Source organism: Pristis pectinata, chromosome 16, assembly GCF_009764475.1.
Source record: "Pristis pectinata isolate sPriPec2 chromosome 16, sPriPec2.1.pri, whole genome shotgun sequence".
NCBI classification, from domain to species: Eukaryota; Metazoa; Chordata; class Chondrichthyes; order Rhinopristiformes; family Pristidae; genus Pristis; species Pristis pectinata.
The window spans coordinates 30,455,732-30,480,387 of record NC_067420.1 but is presented as its reverse complement, the minus strand read 5'-3'; the positions used below and the strand labels follow the sequence as shown (position 1 = coordinate 30,480,387).

Below are 24,656 nucleotides of genomic sequence, written 5' to 3'. Positions count from 1 at the left end.
GCATGAAGATCAATGGAAAAGCAGATAGTACTGAAAAGGAAATGTTCCAACATCTACCAATACAAAATTCACACTTCTGTTTTCACTCCTTTGGTGATTTATACAGCTCAGATTACAAGCTCAGTTCATTCACTCTCATTGCAATTGTTTCTCTCCACCCCCCCCCCCCCCCCCCCCACCCCAAGCCAAATGCAAAAAACACAGAAAATAGGCTGAACTGCACAACGTCATCCACAAAACACTGGCAAGTATCTGAAATCTGTTATTAAAAATGGTATTTTGTTTCATTGATCACCACTTTGCAGTTGGTCATAAACCTAGATTAATGAGTGCTTTTGAGTTGTCAGCTTTCTTCGAGTTGTGTCAACATTTTTGGTGCTTTTCAAGTGCTTTGAAGTTTTACAGGTGGGAAGCATCAAGTGGTCCAATTCATGTGACTGGGTCTGGAGGGACTGAGTTATAAGGAGAGATTGGATAGGCTGGGACTGTTTTCCCTGGAGCAAAGGAGGTTAAAGGGTGACCTTGGAGGTTTATAAAGTTATGAGGGGCATAGAAAGGATAAATAGTCATAGTCTGTTTCCCAGGGTAGGGGAGTCTAAAACTAGAGGGCTTAGGTTTAAGGTGGGAGGGGAAAGATTTAAAGGTGACCCGAGGGACATATTTTCCACATTGAGGGTGGTGGATAGACGGAATGATCTGCTAGAAGAAGTGGTAGAGGCAGGTAAAATTACAATATTTAAAAGACACATGGACAGGTTCATGGATAGGAAAGGTTTAGAGGAATAAGAGCCAAATGCAGGCAAATGGGACCAGCTCAGGAAGAAACCTTGGTCGGCATGGACTCGTTGGGCCAAAAGACCTGTTTCTGTGCTGTATAACTCTGACTCTATAATGTAAACTCTACCATAAAGAATGAACACCACCACTACAGTTACCTCTGCTGACCTTTTAACATGTCAAGCAACTTGGCTACACAAGATAGTTGGAATACAATCAGAAGCAAAAATGCAAAACACCTCAGCTGATAAAGCAAGATTAAAAATGAACACTCAAGATCATAACCTTTCCATTAGTTCGGAGACACAAGAGATTCTGCAGATGCTGGAATCTGCAACACACACAAAATGCTGGAGGAACTCAGCAGGTCAGGCAGCATCTATGGACCAGCATCTCAGGCAGCACCCAGGATCCTGATGAAGGGTCTCGACCCAGGACATCGATTGTTTATTTCCCTTCATAGATGCTGCCTGACCTGCTGAGTTCCTCCAGCACCGTGTGTGTGTGTGTGTGTGTGTGTGTGTTTGTTGTTTTCAGTTAGTTCAACCATCTTGATAAAAGTAAAGTGCTTTCTCAGCAACTACCCAAGTGTTTGGAATTTAACAACAAATAATTTAATTTCTATCGCCTTTGGGTGCATTCCCAGTGCAAGCGATCTATGAGCAGTGTTACCTTGGTGATATGAGTAGTGGTTGATGTAGATATAGTTTCTGAAGTAACAGACTGAGAGCTTGTTACAGATACAGCTCCACTATTATTGTCAACCTGAAAAAGTAGTAAAATATACGCAGCTTAGATTTCAGGGTTCAAAAGGACTGCTTCAGTTGAAAGGAAAAATCTTGAAAATTGCCACTTTAATAGTCAGCAACCTACAGCTGATGCAGACGGAGTTTCTGAAACAATTGTTTGAGAGCTTGTTACAACTTCATTCCCCGGATCTGGACTGTTGGCAATCTACACAAAACAAAAGAGAACTCTCAGTAAACAGGTGTTCCAGTATTAAAATGTGCAGTTTTCCAAATTTATAGAATGACAGCACTCTATTTATGCTCCTAGAGTCATAGGGATACAGAATGGAAACAGCCTATATTGTCCATGCTGATCAAACAGCCATTTTACACGAAACCTACATTAATCTCATTACCAGCTTCCCCCCAGATTCTATCACTCACCCACATTCTTGGGCAATTTATAGTGGCCAATTAACCTATCAACTTGCACCTCTTTGGGATGAGAGGAAACCAGAACACTTGGAGGAAACCCAGAAAGTCACAGGGAGAATGTGCAAACTCCACACAGACAGCACCAGAGGTCAGGATTGAACACAGGTCTCTGGCGCCATTAGCTGCACCACTGCGCTACCCTGGTGTCTTTTTCCTAGTGTCGAGTCTATGACCTTTTGGAGCATAAATCTGTTGAGCCTACCTGACTGAGATCATTACGGTATGTCAATGTGCCAGTGGAAAACAAAAACAATTCAAAACTAAATGCAGACCGAGAAAAACTAATAAAGTCTGTAAAACCTCAAGTGAAGCTATTCAGAAACTCATCTTCAGATCTGACAGAACTTTATACATCTTGGTATACAAGTTTCAGTATTCCCCAGATTTATTTTGAAGGTGTGAACGGTTTAATAGTAAAAATAAAATAATAATATAAATGCCACATCTCTGGAACAGTCCAAATAATATAAAAACATGCATTTATATTCCACCTTTTAGAACTTCAGGGCAAATCTGAAGGACTTCACAGCCAATGACTTCTCAATATTTACTGACTGCAGCAGTCAGAACAGTCATTGCAATAAACGACCTCAATATTATTGGACTCATTTACACCCTTTTCTTTTATTTTAAATACATGCGCAGTGCCCAAAAGCCACTAAGCACACATTAGATCTCCCAAGCAGTCATTTCTGGGCTTATCAATAATCATCAGGAAATTGGCCTGGGCATTTCCATGCAGGATTCACCTCAGCACGGCTGACATCTGCCCAGAAACAGCTGTGTAACCAATGGCATTTGAGGTCACACAGCATGTGTTTACTCCACTGCCAGCAGGAACTGGAGCTTCTGGGGGAAACCTGTAACCTCTGTTATTAGCTGAGAAAAAACAAACAAGTGCACAGGCTTCCAGAATGAAATGTTAATTAAAGAGTCTGCACCTCATATCGATGTCCTGCACACTTCTTCTCCCCGCCTTGTTTTTAATATGTCTAGATAATGTTGCAGAATTTTTTAGTCCCTTCACTGATCACAGTGTTGTATAATTGTTTTATTATATTTTTCTTACAACATGGAAAGCCACTCAGCCCATCAATTCTGTGCCCACTCTCAGAGCAATCCTTTCCCCCTACTTATTTCCCTGTAACTCATTCTCTCATGTGTCCATCAACTGCACTCTAATTTACCTCTAGTATAGGTGGGTAGCAGGAAAATCACAGTAACCAATCAGCACATTTTTGGGATGTGGGATGAAACCCAAGCTCCCAGGGAGAACATGCAAATTCCCCACAGACAGCACCAGAGGCCAGGATTGAACCCAATTCACTGAAGACACCAACAATACCTGTTGCAACAGTGCTTGTGGGCTGCATGCAGTGATCACTGATCTGAAAAGTGTGCAGTGACTTGGGACCACTCATGGCATGGGAATGGGGTGGCCAGACAAAATGAGCAGACCTATGTTGTTCTCCCCCCGCCCCCCCACCACCCTTTTCACACTCCTACAAGGCAGCCTTAACACTATAGCAACAGGTGGCTGATCTGTTCCTTGCTTGTGGCATCTGGAATAAATGTTTAAAAAGGGATTTAATCTTTCCACCCACAAAACCTCTTTGCACTTTTCATTTCCATTCCTACACTGACCACTGTTCAACTCCAAAGGAACAGCAGAAATAAAACCCCTGAATACCTGTGTGGTTTTGGTGGGTATTTTGATTTCCAATGGTAAAAATGTTTCTTTGGAGGTGGTTTCCATTTTTACAGTAGGTACCTCACTCGACAGCCCAGTTTTTGTTTTCGTAACATCCTGAAAAATAAAACAATGCCCATATTTTTTCCATTGCCAACGTTTTGTAGATTTAATGTACCGACCCTAACCATCAGGAGATGGGAAAACATTTCTCCTTTACTTACTTTGGTCAGATAAGAAATAAAGTCATCAGGTTTTCAACCATACATTGGCTTTTTACATGAAAATGATCTCAACTTTAACATCTGCACATAAAATGACTTTCATTGCATGTATTTTTAAGCTGAATACAGAAGCCCCCAATTAACTGCTGATTAAAATGGCCAAATGTGCAATTTCTCTCTTGGCCTTTAACATTAAGCCATCTGTTATGTATGCTGATTCCAAAAGAAAGGAACATTAAGTTAAGCAACTGCCACTTGCATTCTTGTATCCCTTTATATAATTCCATGTCAGGTCTTTGAAAGACAATGTTTGAACCTGCAGAGGACTACAAGAATATAAATGAATAAGGTTAAATAATAAACATGGAAGACACAACAATCGTGTTCATGCACACGAAATGCCTGGCAACTAGCAACACAAAACGAGTTAGACATTGGTACATACTAAGTTGCATTTTTTGAACTTGTATTAGATCTTCAAAAAATATTCATCAGTCACCCAATGTCCATATCATGGTAGCAAAATTGGTACCATGATTGGTAGAACTACCAAGAGCACGTTTAATTAAGCAAAGCATTAATATGGTTTAAAATAAAAACACAAATGATGGCAAAACAAAGCCAAATGTGTGAAAAGTGCTAAAAATAAACACTTTTGACCCAAACATTGCCTTTAATAGAAATACCACAGTCAGCAGCAAAATGCTGCTTTTGTTCAATATTTCTAGATGTGCAAATGCTGAAGAATGGGCAGGAACAAACAGTCATTTAGTTCTTTTAATACAAGCAATTTAGTTAAGCAGCACATGCACTGGTACAGATTATGCAGCGTAATATTACATTCGGTTACAAGAAATAAACATGCCTTTTATGCATTCACTGAAAGTCACAGATTAATAATGCAAATTAATGCTTTAATCTATAGTTAAAATAGAAAATGAGATGTACAGTAAAACAGAAACTGTTCACAATAGACAGGTCAGTCAACATCTGCATACAGAAGAGGGTTACAACATTACTGGTCAATGTGCTGGATAGGCACCCAACATGTTAACCTATCCTTTTCCATTACAGATGCAAACTAACTTGTTCTGAAATTCCTGTGACGTGTTTTTACCCTTATAAATGTCCAGTTTATGAAATCACCATCCTTTGGTAAATCTGATCTATTGTGGTTAATTTTGAGGAAGCAAGCGATTAGATGAGATGGTTACAGTTTTACACCCAGGGAGACGTGAAATGTAGAAGGTGGGGGCATGCATTCTGCTTCCTAAAGGGTTACCTCATGTTGAGGTTTCTCTTGGGTGCCTTCAGGCTCCTGGTCATTGCTTTTGTGCTGATCAACTCCGTCCTCTTGAGTGAGCTGCTTTTCAGTACTTTTGGTACTCGGAGTACTGGCTTCAGACACAGCACTGTCATTTTCTTCTTGTTTAATCACCTTAGTTTGTGTTGATAGCTTCTTCCCCTCCAATACTCCATCAATTCCTTCAGATGCTAAGAATTCTTTCTCGACTTCAGCAGGTCCTGAGGAGTTTGTAATGATGTTGGAATGTTTGTGTTCAACCACCACTGTCTGGGTCACAAGCTCTTGCATCTGCTCCATGGCTTCTTCAGATTCTTGTCTGGCCAGCAAGGACCTCCTTTGCAAATCCTGCTTTGCTTCAGTGCTCTGAGTAAGAAAGAATGGTGAAGATCAAGGTAATAAGGATCAAAAAGCAACAAAGGTTGGAATGTGAATGTGTGTTAGAGACCAATGCAACTGGAGTTAAAGTTAACTGGAGGAATCTGGAGGATGAGCAAAAAAATAAATCAAAACATGAGAAAGGACAAATGGTTGATGTGACATATGGGTGGTATGAAGAGACAAAGTAAATCAAGGTCTAAACTGGATGTTAATTAAAATCAGCAACCTTGGATTTGGCAGATTCTTCATCACTAATTTCATGTGAAGAGAACAGCTCCTGTAAAATGAAAAGCATATTCATAAATTAATAGAATATGGTTCTTGCTTTTCAATATAGAGGTGATACGTTGGCAAAACCAGAGGAACACTTGTGATTAGGATGATACATCTGATTGCAAGAGGGAAACCCAGAAACATTGAATAAATTAAACAGGCTATTAGCAGAAAACACAGAAAGCTTGCAGTAATAAGATACAAAATAAATGATATGTAAATTAACTCTTAAATCATGTTTAATTATGAAGTTTAGCAAGAGTTAAACACCTGGGATATAGTCGCTGAAGTAACAGAATCTTCTGAGGCTTCCTCTTTTATTGAAGTCTTCCCTGGAGATTTTGAAGCTTCTCTTGCAGGTTTTGCATCTCTGTCTTCTGAGGTGCTTTCATGAACAGCAGGTTTAGTCTAAACAGACAAAAGCATCAGTTAAAAGCTGAATTGGAGAATTCAGAAAAGAGCCTTCATTGTTAAATGACACAGCAGCAAACAGTTCGGGAGCTAGCACCACAGCAATAGCAGGAAATCAGCCACTAATAATTGTTTTGACAGGCATTAGTATGCTTAAAAAGGAAGGAGCAGAACAGTGGAGAGAGAAAATAAACTAAGCAAGGGGAAATCACAGCCTATTCTTTTTTCAGAGCATCATCAAAATGCAACTTTCTAGCAATGTGAGAAAAGCATTGACATTTTGTTTTTAGGAGACACTTCAGCTTCGACTGTTCTCATTGCTGCCAAAGGTCAATGTGGTAGATCGATTGACATTTGCAGTTGCAAAACTCTAAATGGTCTAAATAAAAAGGAAAGCAAATTAACGGATTGAATACAATGCTCTGCATTTAGCAATACACATGACTAAAACATAAAATAGCAATTCAGAAATAAACTTGTTTCAAGCTATGTAAAGTTGTATGATGTAGGATGCTATTTGACAAAACATGCTGGAACAATGTTTCCTTGTGATAATTCACATGAAGAGTTACCACTGCTTCTGTCAATTCCACTTCACAGCCTGAATCCGGGGATCCAACTTCAGAAATCTGTGCAGCCTGTTCCAACACTTTGACTGGCTTTTTTAAGTAAATATTTTCTCCCAATTTCAATTCAAAGTACGATATTTTATCCTTCAGAGTAGCCGACCCCATATCATACACATCTGGATCTCTCTCTTTAAGCTTGGCTGAAGAGTAAATTTCTGCCAGCTGCTCTGATGGATTTGGAAATTCTCTGTCGCGCATAAATAAAATGCTCTCTCTTCCCGGTTTGCATATTGGCTTCAGAGGATCAACTTTTGGCAACTCTGTAATTCTTACGTACTCAAGTTCAGTAACTTGATTAGACTTGGGCTCTTCCTCTCTCGATTTGGATGGAAGCAAAGTTATTGTTGATGGTTGCAATCTTTCAACATGAGAAAATTCAGCTCTAAGGACCACTTGTTGGTCTGACAACTCAAGATCAGGTGAATCCAGTTCAGACAATTTTCCCTCAGAATATTCCTTTTGAGATTCTGTTCTGGAATCTACTTTGTTGTTCACAAGAAACTGATCTTGACTCGCTTCTGATAACAGTTCATTGGATGCTAAGTTGTTATATTCAGTCATGTTTGTGGATTTTGAGCAGTCCAACACAGATGATACATGCGCAGAAGAACATATTTTATATTCATCACTCGCTGTCCTTGGGAAAAAGTCTTTCAATTCATCCCTGTCATTTGATTGAGACACAACTTGAACAGAATCATTGGCATCACTCTGGGAAAGCTGCTTGAGCATTTTATTATCATTGAACTTTTCACCATTATCTTCCAGTGTACATGGCCTTGTCCCTATTCCATTGTCCTTAGGTAAACATAGCCTTCTCTCATTTCCATCATCCTCCAGTGTACTTGGCTTTGACTCTTTTCCTTCATTTTTCAGTGTACATGGCCTTGTCTCTTGTCCATCGTCCTCCAGTGTACCTGGCCTTGTCTCTTGTCCATCGTCCTCCAGTGTACCTGGCCTTGGCTCTTGTCCATCGTCCTCCAGTGTACCTGGCCTTGGCTCTTGTCCATCGTCCTCCAGTGTACCTGGCCTTGGCTCTTGTCCATCGTCCTCCAGTGTACCTGGCCTTGGCTCTTTTCCTTCGTCTTCCAGTGTACCTGGCCTTGGCTCTTTTCCACTATCTTCCAGCGTGCATGGCCTTGGCTCTTGTCCTTTGTCTTCCAGTGTACCTGGCCTTGGCTCTTGTCCTTCGTCTTCCAGCATGCATGGCCTTGGCTCTTTTCCTTCGTCTTCCAGCGTGCATGGCCTTGGCTCTTTTCCTTCGTCTTCCAGCGTGCATGGCCTTGGCTCTTTTCCTTCGCCTTCCAGTGTACCTGGCCTTGGCTCTTTTCCTTCGTCTTCCAGCGTGCATGGCCTTGGCTCTTTTCCTTCGTCTTCCAGCGTGCATGGCCTTGCCTCTTTTCCTTCGTCTTCCAGCGTGCATGGCCTTGCCTCTTGCCCTTCGTCTTCCAGCATGCATGGACTTGGCTCTTTTCCTTCGCCTTCCAGTGTACCTGGCCTTGGCTCTTTTCCTTCCTCTTGCAGCGTGCATGGCTTTCTCTTTTTCCCATCGTCTTCTCTTGTGCATGGTTTTGGATCTTTTCTGTGTACTTCCAAGTTTGATCTTTCCTCTTCCCCTATAGAATGAGGCTTTAAGTCACATGTTTCTGACTCTTTTTCTGAGAATGTCCTTGACTCATTATTATCCCATCGCATTGAACAGGGCTGAGACACTTCAGAATCTTCTTCAAAGGCACAAGCCCCTTCAGCCTTGTGAGCTTCAATGGTATCCAATGGGGAAGCAGCTTTGCCCTCTACTTCAGTTATTATTTCTGATTCCTTTACAGCTACTGAATAACTGGATTTAGAGTCATGCTTCTCTTCATAAATGGACATGGAGTCCTTTTGGATAGCTACCTTGGTGTCTGATGTCTTCCCTTTTTCGGAATGCAATTCGTCTTTTTCAGTTACAGAGAGAATTGATGTAAATGTGTGGTTAGAATCTATCTGGAAAGTTGGCTCAATTTCTTCCTCTTGATCAAATGCTTGCAATTCTGCCTCCACTTCTTGTAGACTTTCTCCTTGAAAGCCTGGGCCTTTTCGGTCAGCTGTTAGAGAATCCGGTTTTTTCTCACCATCTTGTGGAGAAATGTCCTTGGAGTCTTTAGGTTCCTCACACCTGGTTTTACCATTTTCCGGAGAAACAGATTTGGATTCCTCTCTGCCAGTCATTTGCACAGGCAATGTCGACTGTGCACCTTTACATGGTTGGGAGTCGGATTTTAAATCTTCCTTGGATTTAGATAGCTTTTCTCTAGTATGTATTGAAACTTGTTCTAACGATTCTGAGCTGCAAACTGAGGTATCATCTACATGTTTGTGTTCAGAAATTAAGCACTCTTCATCTAAAACTTTCTCAAATGCAACTTCATATTCAGCTTTGTGTTTTTCCACTTCAGGTTCTTCTTGTTGATCTGACTTTGGTAACTCTGTGCAATGCAATGGAGTAGTTATTGTCCTTGTCTTTTCTATTGAACCAATAGATTCAGAAGAGTCTTCTTTTTGTTCAGCAGATAGAATACAAATTTCTTCAGTCACTGGAGATTTGTCTTCACATGGCTCATCCTTGTGAATTGCTTCTTTTATAAGCTCCATTTCAGGAGATGATAGTTCTAAATCAATTTGCTTTTTGTCACAAACAAGTGATATAGCCTCAACTGCTTCTTCTTCTTTGGATTCATTTCTGTCACTTTTCACTTCAACTACAACTAGTTCTTCTAGCCTAGAAGCTTGTTTTTCTATTATAACCCATTCATCAGAGCCCTACATTTCAAATACAGAAACTTGTCAACATCACAGTATTCCATGAACAAGAATATAGCAACAGACATGCATTTCATTTATTTCATTTTGCTTTATGGTGAAGTATGAATTGCTACAATTGGATGAAGCTAAATTTTCTAAATATACATTTTAGTAATTCTGTGAAATGTGAATACATGGTAATATGATTTAGTTTTCTAGGTCCTCAATACAGCAATTAATGATGAAATAAATGAATCATAAATGGGTAAACAACAAATTTCACAGTAACAAACATCTTTTACATTTGTCTAATTTTAATGCTTAGCTGTTTTACATCAATAAATATTAACCCTTTAGAAAATATTAGCAAACTGGTTTAAAAAAAAATCACCCCCCGATGTCAGTTCTGCCATCTAAAAATAACCATCATTAAATAAGCAGAGATGAATTTTGACAAAACTATAATTCAGTGTGTTGTTAAATATATAACTGAAAAGGTCAACCTCAGGGGAAGATGCAAGACTTTTCTTTGCTGAAGCTTCCAGAGATAAGGCAATGGCACCCACTTGAGAAGTAGGCTCTTCCTTGACCTCCTCTTCAGCCCTCGCAGACTGATAAAAAGGTTAATTAGCTGATGTACCAGAACATATTGCATAAAAACACATAATAGATGTGCTAGCTTCTTGCTTGCACTTTTAGGTGTAGATGTATCAGATTTTCCTTTAAAATAGTATCAAAACTGGTCATTCACGCTTGCACAATACGATACACTGTACTCGGTTAAAAAGCACAATATGCGGGCATTTTATCAAATAGCACCATTTCTTAAACTTTGCAGTTACTTTCAAGATGTTTGATTTTTTTTTCAATTAATAAACGTAGCATTAATAAGAAAGCAGATTTTCTTGTAACGTTGAATTGTGGTATACCAGTCTATTTGAGTGATCTATGGCGATTTTGCTCATGCTATTAAATATCTTAACAGCTGTGGGGGGAGGAGGCTGTTAAACTTTAAAAAAAACTAAAGGCTCAAGGCAAGTGATGAGCAGAAGTTTAATTAACACTTGTCTGCTCCTCAAACTGCTTGCAGTTCCTAGAGGACCCTCATCCTGTAACAAATACCACAACAGTCAGATAAACATGTCCCTGAAAATAACTTCCCAAAATGTTCTAACTCATCCCTGAACTAAACCTCAGATTTTCTCAAGGCCAGATAAGCTTCCACATGTACCAAGTTCTGTACAGCATGACAGGAAATGCAACACAGGAATCACAACACAGGAATCTTGCATTCAGCTTTTTTAACCGCTTCCAAATGACACCACTTTCAGAGCAGCTATCTGCTGCCTACACTTTGTGTCTTTTCAAAAGCTTCACCCAGAAGGTTGCCAAGTGAGGGCCGGCACCTGACATGAAAAATGTTGATGCCATGCACTTACCTTGTCAGACATGGAAAGGTAATTTTGCTGGCTGAGTCCACCCTGGAGCCAAGCAGCAAGGCCCTCAAGTGGCACAACGGCCTTGAGCAATGTAATTGGATTGTCTGGGTGGGCCTGCCTGCAAAACCTCAAAAATTTGGACTTACGGCAAAGCCACAATATTAGCTTTGCTGTCAGTCAAAGCTCTTGGAGTTTACCAATGCATTTGAATGTTCCTGATATTTAGAAGTATTCGAGAAAGTTCACAATGAAACAAACTTAATTTTTTCTGATGACAAAAAAAATGCGAAAGAAAAATCACCTATTTCAAAACATTGTTCAAAGCACATATTTACCTTCCCATTCTTCCTTGCACTTGTAAAATTTGTGGATCCTGTGCCAGATCCAAGACCAGGTTTCCCAGCACAAATACAAATACTGGGGTATTCCAGTGAGCTCCTGCACCACAGCTGGATCCCACAGGGAGCACCCGGGAAATCACTGGCAGATCTTAGCTGCAAGTTTGGGACTACCACATTCAACGTGGTGAGTCCTACACGTGCCAACACTATGCTGAGAAACTGTGGCAGTTCCATCTGGAAATGCCAGTACAATCCAGCAACATCGAGGCAAGTCTGCTGTCAAACACAAAGCCTGTACAAGAAGAACAACAAACAAATAACACTGAATATAGAAAATTACTTGAGGCACCTTGACCTTCAGAACTCCCATAAAATTTAACACTTATTGATTATGAAATGGAATTCTTTTCTTAAAGATTTTCCATATTCATTAAACTCCAATGTATTTTAATCAAATACCACCGTGGGCTGCATTTATTGATTGAAGCACAGCACGGCTAAAGAACATTTCACATCTATGAACTCATAACTTTAAATAGTTAATTAAGAAAGGTCTGAAGACAGATTATGGCATTATTTTAATGATATCAAAGTGTGTTTTTTCCTACTGACTTTCAGTTCAGCAATGAGTCAATACAACATCTAGAACTGCATGGCTTATCACAGGGATAAATTGAATGAGAAATAGTTGAGGACTGGAAATAAAACAGTAAAACTGACTCATGTGGTTTACTTGGTAAGATTTGTTAGTACTGGCAACAGTCTGCTCGGAGGTCAGAGGATGCCAGTAAAGGCTGGTGCAGCACACTGATGGGAAAATGGCCAACACAATCAGTACAAATGGATTAAATCAGCAATGTTAGTGATATGACAGTACTGGTAAGAAATTTAAGATACATTCATCCCCAAATCTACTAAAATTGAAATTTGCACATTTCATAACACTACTTGGTTCTAAGAGCCGCTTCTGGAAACAAACTAAAACTGCAATATAGTTATGTTAAATTTTGTTTCTGGCCTTCAGTAAACTGTAGCATTTGAATAACAAATTAACAAAACCCCAAGTGAAAGAACCACAAGGGAGAAAGAAGCCTCATTGTTCAACAACTGAAGAATTTAAGAAAAAAAGGAGACATTATAAGCAAATATACAAAACACATGTTGCTTGTGCTTTGTTCTTCAACCATCAACATTGCTGAATTTGTGTCAGTTACAAACATACAAAAAATCTATTAGCAAGTTGCAGTTTATACAAAGTTTCCTTGCAACACAAGGACTATGCAAACACTGAATAGTAATAAAAAAAATCATACACATTGCCTATCTGAAGATTACAAGTACCGCTGTCCTGTGCAGCATTTTTCAGACACATACCCCATATCGTCAATCAGAATACAAAATATTTACTATAAAATTTATTAGAATCAAACAATAAATTAGTGACTGTCACATCATTTTTATTAGTACTAGATTTTTATTATAACTGCACAATATTTAGTACTCTTTACCCTCTGAATGTACATGTCATAATCATACTTGGTTAAGCAAAGGTATGTCAGAACAAAAGCTGTGCCATTCTGCTTTCTTATTCACTTACTCTCTGGACACCATGGATAAATCAGACCTCAAATGAAGACTCCTTCCACACCAGGAAATTTAGTAGGTCACGCATAAAGATCTGGTGTTGTCTATTTAAAGCTTGTTTTTAAATATATAAAAAACAAGTATAAACATTTTAAAGCTTTTGTTTTAAAAATAACAAGTCAATTTTGTGGGGCAAAAATAACACTGAAGGTGGAAATGAAAGATCACAATCTCACAAAAATAGTTTTAATAGATCTTCTTTGGATCCATCAGATGTAAAAGTGATTGGAATGTGCATGGTATATATTCTAACCAGTTCCAATCTAATGTGGGAACTGGGAGAACTTACCACTCTGAAAAAGACAGGCACCTTGGATGGACATCGATGATCCTTTTCAAAAATGGTACCAATTGCAGAATTAGCATTAACAAAGAGATCCGATATCATTACCATCCCCTTGGCAAATTTAAATGAGGCCTCTTTAGACCGGTGAGTAATCATGATGCGTTCATATTCAATGGTCAAATGATATTCATATGTGCAGCACAATATTTGGTATGCTTTATCTATGCTGTCAATCTCATGGGTGCATAGGTCATAATCATGCCAAATTAAGGCTACAGTCAGTACAAAACCTCATTTGAGAGCGAGCTCGAGACAGACGAGTAATGAGAAAGGGAGCTGAAGATGTATCAGATCGGCCTCCCAGATGTGGCTCGGGAAAGGTTATTTTTGAGCACCAATGGAAATGTTTTGAAGTAACCTTCGTCATTAACCACATTGCATAGATGAGAAAGAGTGCACTGCATTTTATTGATTTGCTACAACTGTCCTCCTCAGTCAAATTTGATTTATGTCAATAAATATGTGGAATTTAAAAGCCACACAACATTGAAGCTTGCACATTATCTACAGCTGCAGTAATGTTGGGTTAACTGTAGATGGCACAATCTATTAAAAAACTCTCCCTAACTCTAATGCATCACAAAGGTGAACTGTGGTGGAAATATTATTAACACTATCAAAGCAAATGCACTTAAATACCATGGCAAAATCACATTGCTATGTTACTGAGGAGGCAAGATTAGAATGGAAGTTTTACACTGCCATGAATTTTTCACAAGGAATTTGGAAAATGTTAAGTACTTTATTTGGACAACTCTTCTCTATCTAGGGTACAGGAATATTGCAGTCTGTCATTCAAAAAATTGTAGAGTAAATGAATCTCAGTCAATAGTCTAATCACCGTTCATATTTCTGTTAGAACTTCCTATCATTTTATTCTGCACCAAGGTGGTGGTCAAAACCTTCTGTGTGAGAACTAACTGTGGTGCAATTCTATTTTAAGTAACATCCACACTGTTCATCCCTTTGCTGCAACTAGAAAAATAGCCATCACCAACACAGTAACAAACAAACGGACCAGCAAGAGCCAAAACCAAGTTGGTAAATCTAACACACTTACAGCTTCAATAAAGCGCTTAGAAACAGAACCCACCTCTTTGAGCTTCTCCGATTCCTCCTGCTCCTTCTCTTTAGGTTTTGATGGAGAAGTTGTTAATTTCTTTTCCCGGTCACCGTGACTTATCTTAATATTAGTAGACTCCTGTAAAGTCCGTTTGAGTTCATTGATATTGGCCTGATGCTTTAATAGCACATCTTCTGATTTATCCAGGAACTTTAAGCAGAATTGAAAGAAAAAGAGATTGTTACATTAGTGGTAACAAGACATTGGTTTCAGTGTCACTGATGAAGAGAGGGAAAAAGATTTGCCCATTTCTTAAGGTACTTGTCTGAAATTTCATTGTACCATTTTAGTGAAGCAAGAACAGAAATTTAGATTAATAAGATGGCTGTTGGAATTCTACTGTTCTGTCACTTGGGAGATTGACTAGACTAATAATTATTTTTCTACAGTACATTTTCATTTCAAAAGAGAGTTCAGCTTAAACATGTGCGCTCCAATTTAATACAACATCCTCAATATGATTTCATTCCCCCGAAATACCTTATGGAGATTCCAATTCCTGTCAATTTCATAGGTAGATCACCTTCAATTCCTTTATCATGACTGCATATTATTAAGTGACAAAGCTCAACTTTTCAATGTTTATGTAATGGTGTTAAATCTACAACAGCTGGGACATAAATGTGAATAATAACCTGCATATAATAGAAGATATATTATTATTTATCAGTTTACTCATTTACAAATGTGGGCATTATTGGCTAGACCAGCATTCATTGGCCATTCCTAACAGCCTGAGACAATGATGGCGAGCTGCTATCTGAACTGCTGCAGCCTCCCTGGTGAAGGTACTTTAGTGCCGTTGGGCAGGGAGTTTCAGGATTTAGACCCAGCATGAGAAGGGAACAGTAATATATTTCAAAGTTCAGCTAGTGTGCAGTTTGGAAAAGATGGTGGTGGTATTATGTGCCTGCAGCCCTTGGACTTTGAGGTGATAGAGATCATGGGTTTGTGGAGGTATTTTTTTTAAAGATGCTCTGCAAGGTGCAGAAGGACATTTTCTAGATGGAATACACTGCAGCCACAGTAGAGGATTGGTGTCACAGTGTGGAAGACTAGATACCAAAGGGTGATAGGTAATAAGTACGTTAAACATTATAGATTTAGCAGTATCCATAGCTACCCAGCACCACAGACAATATAATCCAACCCCAACTGTAAAGGCGGCTTCCATCGTACCAAATTATATTTCTATTAGTTGCACCTGCCCCTTCCTCAATGAACAAGAAATCATAACAGTCAACAATGAGTTACTGCATCTAGTGAAACTAGCATTGCATCTAATTGGAAGTCATGTTTCTAATGCTGATAAATACAATCATACAATGGAAGATCAACAAACACACACAAAATCAAATGGCTAGCAACTTTGTATGCAGCAAGCAAGTAAACAGCACAGAGTGCTACACTGCAATGTAATGCATTTGGTGATCAAACAACTTCAGCAACATCTGATGAATGGTTAAGACTTGGTTATCTTCCAGAGTGAAGCCTCAGCAGGATTTTTACAGCACCACAGCCACTTATGAAATGTATATTAGCGTATAAGTAGTGTACTGACAACAATGAAAAAACTATGATTCAGAAAATTATCACCCACTATTCTGTAACAAGGAGAAAGCTCAGTATTTTAATGTCTCAAACAGCATGAATTTCCAGTTTTGAGTTACAAATAAGTGTTTCAAAGGGAATAGTAAATATCTTGGATTTTGTAGGTGATAAATCTTGAAGGATAAACAAGCTGGATCTACTGGATGTTATATCTATAATTAGTTTGATGAATGAATATCCATTCAAAATAAATAGATACCAGTTATCTTCTAAGCTGAGAATGTTTTTTTGAAAACAGATATGAAAATGTTTCACATAAACTACAGTAAAAACCAGTCCACAGTGGTCTGTACACTACCTCTTGCCTAAGTTTCGGCTCATCTTCACGTTCCGTCTGACAGCAAAATTTTAAAAGAAATCAAATCAATTAAATCCAAAACAAGATCTTAATCTATTGACCTTCATGTGAAGAATGAAATCAGGCTTGGCTATGTGAAAAATCAATGCTTGAAACAAATAAGCTTGCCCAACAGAAAATAGATTAAATCAATAAAAGGTGCATTTAGACTACATGTTTAGCATTGTTTCAAAGCAATTTCTGTTTCATATTAATAGTAAATTTGTATAGGCAAATCTGGAGATAAGGTCTGACTTGTCACTAAGGTAAGTCAGACTTGCCCCTTCAGGGAGTCTCATGCTGCTTCAGTCCATGTCAGTATTTTCCTCCAGCTCTGGGTTTAGTTTGCTTTTGCACCAATTGTGTACTTTGCGTCAACAATGCATTCTAAATCCATTGGATAGTTTGGCTGATTCAAGATCATTGGGAATGACCAAAAATTGCTTCCATACTTCTTGAATGCAGTTGGTTTAATTCAGGTGTAAACGTACTTTTACTTGTTTGCATAAACACAGCAGGTGTTTTACTCATTGGGCATGAGAAAATAACTTTTCTTGTTAATCATTCTCTTCCACATTTCCTCTACGTTTCCTCAAGGGAAAGGGGCTTGTCTTGATTCTAAGCCTAACTGAGAATACAGTCAAACTGATTGTGCTCTGTCACAATAACGTGGAAATATTTTCTATGCTAAGGTATCTAATGCAAGTCCATGAAATGCTGGAGGGACTCAGCAGGTCAGGCAGCATGTATGGAGGGAAATGAACAGTTGATGTTTTGGGCCGAGGCATTTCATGTGTGTTGCTTCGGATTTCCGGCATCTGCAATCTCTCGTGTCTAACACAAGTCCATATTGTGATGAAATAAATTTAGATATGCTCTTTCCTTGTTCTTTGGATGAACTGTAGTAATCCATTTTCAATGTCATTTTATAGTAAATTTACCCATAGCAGCTAGTTCACTGGGTTGGCAGAAAATGTGAAAATTGTTTACAGGTCAAAAGCAAAATCAGCAATTATCTGAATTGTATGTTCCATCTCGGCTTTATGTCAAGCATCAAGGAATCAGATGGTGATTTCTGCCACTAAATAAAACTATTAACCAGATAAGATGTTCAGACAAGGACCAAGGTCTTTGGATTCTTGCCTGTTAAAAGTTCTGGTGACTGCAAAGTTTTGGAACGGAACATGAGTGTTAAATATTCCTATTTCCAGTTCAGATCCTGTGTGCAAATCCAAAAAATAAAAGATGCTAGGCTATGTAATCACAAATGTAAAAACAAATTGATACTCTTCGAATTAAAAATAATACATGAATAATTAAGTCCCAAATACACATCCAGAAAATGCCATACACAGTGGTATTTTACTTCTTTCCTGGAAAATGTAATTAAACTTCAGCCAAAAAAAAAAGTAATAGGCAGCTCTTTTCAGTCCTTGTGAACAAAAAGAAACACAAATGTAGAATTTTTTCCTTATTATAATAGTCCCTCTTTTCCTTCAGTTTTATGCTATCATACACATTGCAAAGCAATGATTTGCAAGGTTGCTTCTAAACAACTCACATATGGCTAACATGCAACAAATAATTAGTAAGGGGAAAAAAGAAAAACAAGTCTGCACTCCTTCCTGTGAAATCAGTAATTCATGACATAGCAACAGCACAAAAGCCAGCCACAGCGACTTTCTGACTGTGCCCAAAGTATCACTGGATCAAGGTGGTCCTTGGCAATAACTCTGGGATGGCTTATTTCACAAACAGATGAGAGATTTCAAAAGATAGATCAATGAATTTGGTAATTAAGCAGAGGTCACCAATACTAAACAATGGAAAGGATCATAACATCACTGAAAACCTATCTTCCACCATTGAGGAATGCAATTACAGGTTCATTGGAAGTTTACACAGCAGTAGCACCATCCTTGATGAAGATTTGCACCACCAATCTTGGGTAGCACCATGCCAGACATTTGTCACACTTCTATTTCAATACTCTGCTGAGGACATGCAGTCCTATTGGGGAAGCCTTTTAAACAAGACATGAAAACAAGACCTCATCTGTCCTCAGGAATGAATACAAAGAACCCACTGTGCCATTTGATGAAGAGCAAATATTAGATTTGTTCCTCAACCAGCATCATTCCACAGATCATCTGATCATAAATCTCACTGTTTGTGTGTCTACACATCAGCTGCTTTCTGACACTGTAACAGTGATCATGCTTCAAAAAGTACTTAATCGGCTGTAGCTGGTTTGCAACTTCCCAAGGTTGTGAGAAGTGATGTCTAATTGCAATTCCATTCCTTTTGCTGATTCAGCAACCACGCCATCTGCCACAAAATAACATGCCCAGCATACGATGAGAGCTGGTGTTGATTTGTGGAGAAGTATTCATCACTGTACCAGTGGGACTCCACACTAACCTCAATACTGTATGTGTTCACAATAATACATACAAAGCAATGGTAGCCGCAGCGGCTGACCATTTTCTACAACAGCAGGCGACCGTCAGCCTAGCTGGAGACATTCCGCATCTAACCCCAAGTACATTTCCATTTCTCTCTCTGCGGTGTCCTCTGTGACTCTTCTGACTCAGAGGTCTTGTCCAACTCAATGCTGGACTGCCAAATGCCTTCACACAGCTGTCTCCCAATTCTTTGGCTTCTTAATGTTTTCCCCATTATTGACTGTACTTTACCATTGTCAGTGGCAATTTCAAGCTTGGAGTAGAGACAAAATTTACCACTGCTCTGCCCCAATGCTGCTCCTTAATCCCAATTTGGGAAAAGACACCTTTCTATCAATATGACTGACCAGCTCCTTTTTCAAGCATCTGCATAGTGAGCCTCTTCCGTTGTGAGCCCCTTGTTATATTTAAGCAATTTTGAGGTGGGTGCTTATTTCTATTCCAGTCCAAAGATGCTCTATCTCAATAGAATCAATTGAATTTTAATCCCGACGTGAATTGATTTGCATACAACATTCAGCATTACTGACCAGAGAGGAATATCTCAGCAACAGTGTGCCATTCCACATCTTCAATTATGCTGACTTGGACATAAAAAAGGACAGAATATTTATTTGAAGAAACATTACCCTTCTAGGTTAGAACTCACTCTCTTGGACTATTGGTTAAGGGCAAAAAAGATTATCTGCATTGGAATCTTAAAACTTCAACACCGTTGTACCTTCATTTCTTTTATTTTTGTTGGCGTTGTTACTTCATCTGTTTTTTCTGATTTCTGGGAGGATTTCTTGCTGTCTGACTGTGTTGTGTCTGGTGTTTCTGTTCTCGAAGTTTCGCTTGCATCCTTCATCGATTCCTTCAAAAGGGCATCATGGTTCTCCCCAACTGAAGCTGGACGGAAAAACTCTGCAAGTCAGAATACCTGACGTAAAATATGCTCATTATACACAAAAAAGAATTTGCAACAAGCAGTTTGATACAAGGGAAAGGCATATTCCTGCAAACAGACTGGGGTGGGGGAAGAAAGCATTGTTCTTTGCACTATTTATCAGCAAACACTTGAGCTGGGGAAACCATTTTTGGGTACTCTTAAAAGTGTACCACGTTCCAGATGTTCAGCACACCTGCCCAACTCAGACTCAACATCCCAACAGTGAAAATTGGGTGGTGTACCTGCAGCATATGTTCTGTTTATTTTTCCCAGATCTAGGTCATCCTTAGAGCTGACTGGAGATGGTGTCAAAAATGAAAGTTGACAGTTTTTGTACCTTCTTCCCAGCTTCACATTGCTGTGGCTTTCTGTGGCCTTGGCTTTTTCCTCAGATGTACCTCACTCTGAAATCCCCCAATGCACCACTGCAAATCCTGACATTCTTCCAATTCCCTCCTCTTGGACTAATTCTGATTCCATTCCCCTGAAAATCCAGCCTTACCCATCAGCTACTTCCAGGTTAGGGTCAGCACCAAGACAAAGTTTTCAGGGGTGCTGATGGCTTGGAACAGACAATCTTGTCTATTTTTTCCCCTCGCAGAGGAGATGGGTATTACTGGCAAGACCAGCATTTAATCACCAATCTCAAATGACCTCACCAGTGATTTGCTTGCACTTCTTCCAATGTCGTGTATGGAATGCAGTCTCCTCCATTTTGGAGGAAACAAAATTCAGTTTGGGTGACCACTTTGTGGTGCACCTCAGTTTAGTCTGCAGAGGTGACCCAAGGCTTTCAGTCGCCAGTCACCTTAATTCGCCATCCCATTCTAAATGACGACCTCAGACACTGTTCCAATAAGGCTCAACATAAACTTGAGGAACAGCACTTCATGACTGCCCGGGCATGTTGCAGCCTTCAAGTCTCAACATTAATTTCAACAGTTTCAGGTAACTCACTTCTGTTTATATTTAATTTTTTTTATTGTTTTAGTTTTTAACTGGCCAATTCTGCTGAAGGGATATTTATTTGTAGCAGAAACTAGTTCCCACCCCACCCACCCCTCCTCTCCAGAAACATTGCCCACTGTGCTTGGTATTTTCAGCATTCTACTTTCGCTTTCAAGTTTAACAATAGCTCTGACCTGCATTTCACAGCTTTACATAACCTCTCTCTCTCATTCTAACTTCCCTCATTAACCTGTCAATCAGACAGCTCCATCAACAGCTTTGGCAACCCTGCCCTCACCCTATTAGAGGTATTCCCTTTGTCCCAGTTATTTCTGCCCCACCATCTATCTTGTTTTCTTACTTTCCTGGTTCTGACGAAGGGTTTTCAACTGAAACATTTACTCCGTTTCCTTTCTTTAGATGCCGAGAATTTGGCTGAGTGTTTCCAGCATTTTTTGGTTTTATTTAGATTTCCAGGAGCTGCTGTTTTTTGATTTTCAAATTGTCTCTGAATGAAGAGGCTTAGCTTGCCTTGCTGTATCCGAAGGCAGTTCAGCATTAACCATATTGTTGTGAGGCTGAAGATGTAATTGGCCACAACAGTAGATTTCCTCAGTGAACCAGATGGGGCTCTCTTTTTAAAGTGACAATTAAGTAGTTTCACGGTCATCGTTGCTGACACTAGCTTTTTATTCTTGATTTATTTAATTAACTGAATTTAAATTCCCAGCTGTCATGGCAGGATTTAAATTCACATCTCCAGAATATTAGTGGATTAATGGTTTAATAATAAATCACCATGCCAACGTATCCAGCTTCCACAGTTTGCCAGTTTTATGTTGCTGAGGTAATTTTCAGAAGGCTTTGTATGCCCCCCTGCACTCCTCCCAGCACTAGGTGCTCCAGCTTCCACTGATTTCTCACCTAGTATTCCCTGCTTTCACATCACATATTCATTTATGAGCATCAAACTTATTTTCAGATCTACTGCTACAGTCATAGTCCCTTACCGATAATTGAATAAGGATGCAAATTGTTGTGTTCGAGGAAAACGTTCAGTTATCATCAACCAAATTTACATGGATTTATCATTGAAATGTAACTGCAGTCAGCATGTTATTTGTTGAATAACTGAAAACAGGTAATTGTATCTATTCACAAAGGACAATGGTCAGTTCCATCAAGCTGATTCAGAGATAAAATGTTATAATGTAGAATCAGACTATTTGATCCATTAGATTTGCAGCATCGCCTAAGGAACCTCTCTCTCCTCATTCCTGCTGTTTTATTATTTCATCTTTTTTCAACGACCATCCATCTCCTAATGTGTAGTCACCTTCAACAACAATGGCAGTAAATTCCATGATCCAACCATTCTTTTATAAATAATTTTAGTTTTAGACATTATCTGAAATATTTTTGGATTAATCACAAAATTTATATTCCTGTTAGTTCCTCATTTAAAACAAATATTTTTTTAAACCTCTTAAAATATCTACAACTTTGACAGTTTCCATCAAGCCACGTCCTCACCTTCCCCAAGTGAAAAAAGCCACAACCCCTTGACTCTGTCTGCAGAATTGCCAGAGCCCATCCCCTTGCAGTCTTTCTCAATTGATTTCTGCATATTTTTTGACTTATCAAGTTAAGCCATATGTTGGAAATGGATTCCCCAGTGTCTCCACCACTTAAACATACCAGTTAAATAGTTTGTACCACTTTGTTACAAAGCGCTCCTTGAAAATCATTTCAAGACTGGTGAACAAATGCACCTTTCCTCAAGCAGTTTGACTTCATACTCTCTCTGGTTTTCAGAAGCTGGAGGTCTCTGTGCTACACTCTTATCTCACCGGACAAAACAAGGGCTTTTGACAAGCAGAATAATAATTCTACATTAAATGCAAAGTAGGCTGTGGAAAATAAGACCACTTTAATGAGAATGCGGTGCTTGGATACCAGACCATTAATGAATGGGTCGTAGGTGGAGCTTGTGTAATTAAATGCTTTCCTCTATAATCTTCCCTCAAACACAGCTCCCTGATATTGGTCACCTCTGCTTTAAAAAGGGATACTTTACACAAATGGTTATTGTAGAGTGTTCTGTGAAATGTAATACATTCAAAATTTAAAGTGATTTTGAAAAAGTAAACCTTCCACCAGTCAGTAAAGTTGAAAGTCCCCACCTGATGAATAAAGCAGGGAAGTCCAATGAAATTTTATGTAGTAGGTTGACTACAATGGAACTAAATTTCAGAAGAAAAAGAAAAACAGACCTGCTACTGTACAGCAAAATTAGTTACTCCAACCATTCTGTAGCCTGTTATATCTCAGAAATAACAACAGGAGAAGAATACATCAAAATGGAAGGGGATAGGTGCACAAAAATAATAATTAATCAAATGGGGATGAAGAAATAGAGCCGCGGACAATTTCTTCCCCCACCTCCCCCGATAAAAATCTGTTGCAGGTACTTTGGGATTAGTGGCCTCTTTCTTTGCATGAAAGTTTGCAATCCAAGTGCAATAAACAATGGAATTAGCAGAGGGAATACTTTACCACCAACTGAGAGAGCAGGAGCAATGGGCTACAGGCATCGCAAAATTCCTTCATATTGCGAATCCACACAATATTTGCAAACACGTACAATTATTAGATTAGTACCTTTGCCACAGCCCGCCAAATACTGATCCTTCATACGTTTTTGAAGAAATGTTTTTAATCTATTTGCGGTTTGTAAACATGAAAGTTATTTTTGATTAGAGTTCCTGTGGTTTGAAGGATATGTAATAACACAACTCTATTACTAATTACACTTTTTTGACTGAAACAAAGGAGCTATACAGTTAGTGGCAGACTTCATACACGTTATTGCAAGTCATTTAATTATTTATTTGAAAAATTACATTTGACCCAAAGCAGAGAATAGTTGTAATGGATCCTCTGCACCACTGGAGTGGATGGAGTGAACTCGCACTTGTCCTACTAAGGATAGGATCTTCAGTTAGTGATCACATCAACCAAGTTTTCTGGATATCAAGTTGCTCCTCTATTAATTCAGAATCTACAGGACAAAGGTTGTGTTATGGTGCCTTCACCTTGTCCAAATACTGGGCTCCAATGTATTATTCAGTGCATCTATCGTACAGAGCAGAGAAAGAAATGCTCATTCATAGCTGATCAGCTCTTAATGCCTTCTATAGTTTCTGTAGTTGTAAATACTGAACTTGCTTCTTCATTTTTGCCCGGATACAATTCTAGAAATATGCAACACCCAAAGGCACTTGAACAAACTTGCCACATTATCATCTCACCTTACCTGGACATCCTTTCACTTGCCACCAAAGGTTTTTGATCAGTGTCACTAAAATAACAATGAACATCTTTAAAGGAAAGACCAAAGCTTTAACCAGTATGTAACAGTACGCCAAAATACAGAAGAGCTCAGTGACTCAAACTGTAATGTCTTTATTTTGGCCACTTCAATTATTCACCACAAAACACTTTACACAGGTAAGTTAGTCCTGTTTAGGAAGGAAATGTGTATTTCATCCATTCAAATATAGGAAAAAAAATAAGGAAGATAAATGATAAAGGGAAATGTGATTACATGATATAACTATAGAAGTGCAAGAGGTGGCAGCAATACTGGGAGCTAATGGCTTTATTCTGGACAAAAGTTTTTGATAGCCCTCACTAGACATAATTTTTGTTTTATGGTGCAGATTCAATTCAAGATCTTCACTGCACCAGATACTACTAAGCAAGCTATTTATTCA

The 24,656-nt window shown here is 38.9% G+C and overlaps 1 protein-coding gene across 13 annotated transcripts in view; it reads right to left on the bottom strand.

Moving 5' to 3' along the window:
* LOC127578716 (remodeling and spacing factor 1-like) overlaps positions 1 to 24,656 on the bottom strand; it is a 208,060-nt gene that overhangs the window by 9,917 nt on the left and 173,487 nt on the right. The window contains exons 12-23 of one of the 13 annotated variants that reach the window (XM_052031069.1): positions 19,723 to 19,907; positions 16,498 to 16,533; positions 14,559 to 14,738; positions 10,199 to 10,306; positions 7,865 to 9,713; positions 6,855 to 7,828; positions 6,142 to 6,279; positions 5,825 to 5,875; positions 5,197 to 5,583; positions 3,691 to 3,807; positions 1,651 to 1,731; positions 1,450 to 1,542 (exon numbers count right to left, since the gene is read on the bottom strand). In XM_052031069.1, the coding sequence (XP_051887029.1) occupies positions 1,450 to 1,542; positions 1,651 to 1,731; positions 3,691 to 3,807; positions 5,197 to 5,583; positions 5,825 to 5,875; positions 6,142 to 6,279; positions 6,855 to 7,828; positions 7,865 to 9,713; positions 10,199 to 10,306; positions 14,559 to 14,738; positions 16,498 to 16,533; positions 19,723 to 19,907 (4,199 nt within the window). Of the gene's footprint in view, positions 1 to 1,449; positions 1,543 to 1,650; positions 1,732 to 3,690; positions 3,808 to 5,196; positions 5,584 to 5,824; positions 5,876 to 6,141; positions 6,280 to 6,854; positions 9,714 to 10,198; positions 10,307 to 14,558; positions 14,739 to 16,497; positions 16,534 to 19,722; positions 19,908 to 24,656 lie in introns of all 13 variants that reach the window. The other 12 variants (XM_052031074.1, XM_052031071.1, XM_052031075.1 and 9 more) reach the window with 12 other exon arrangements.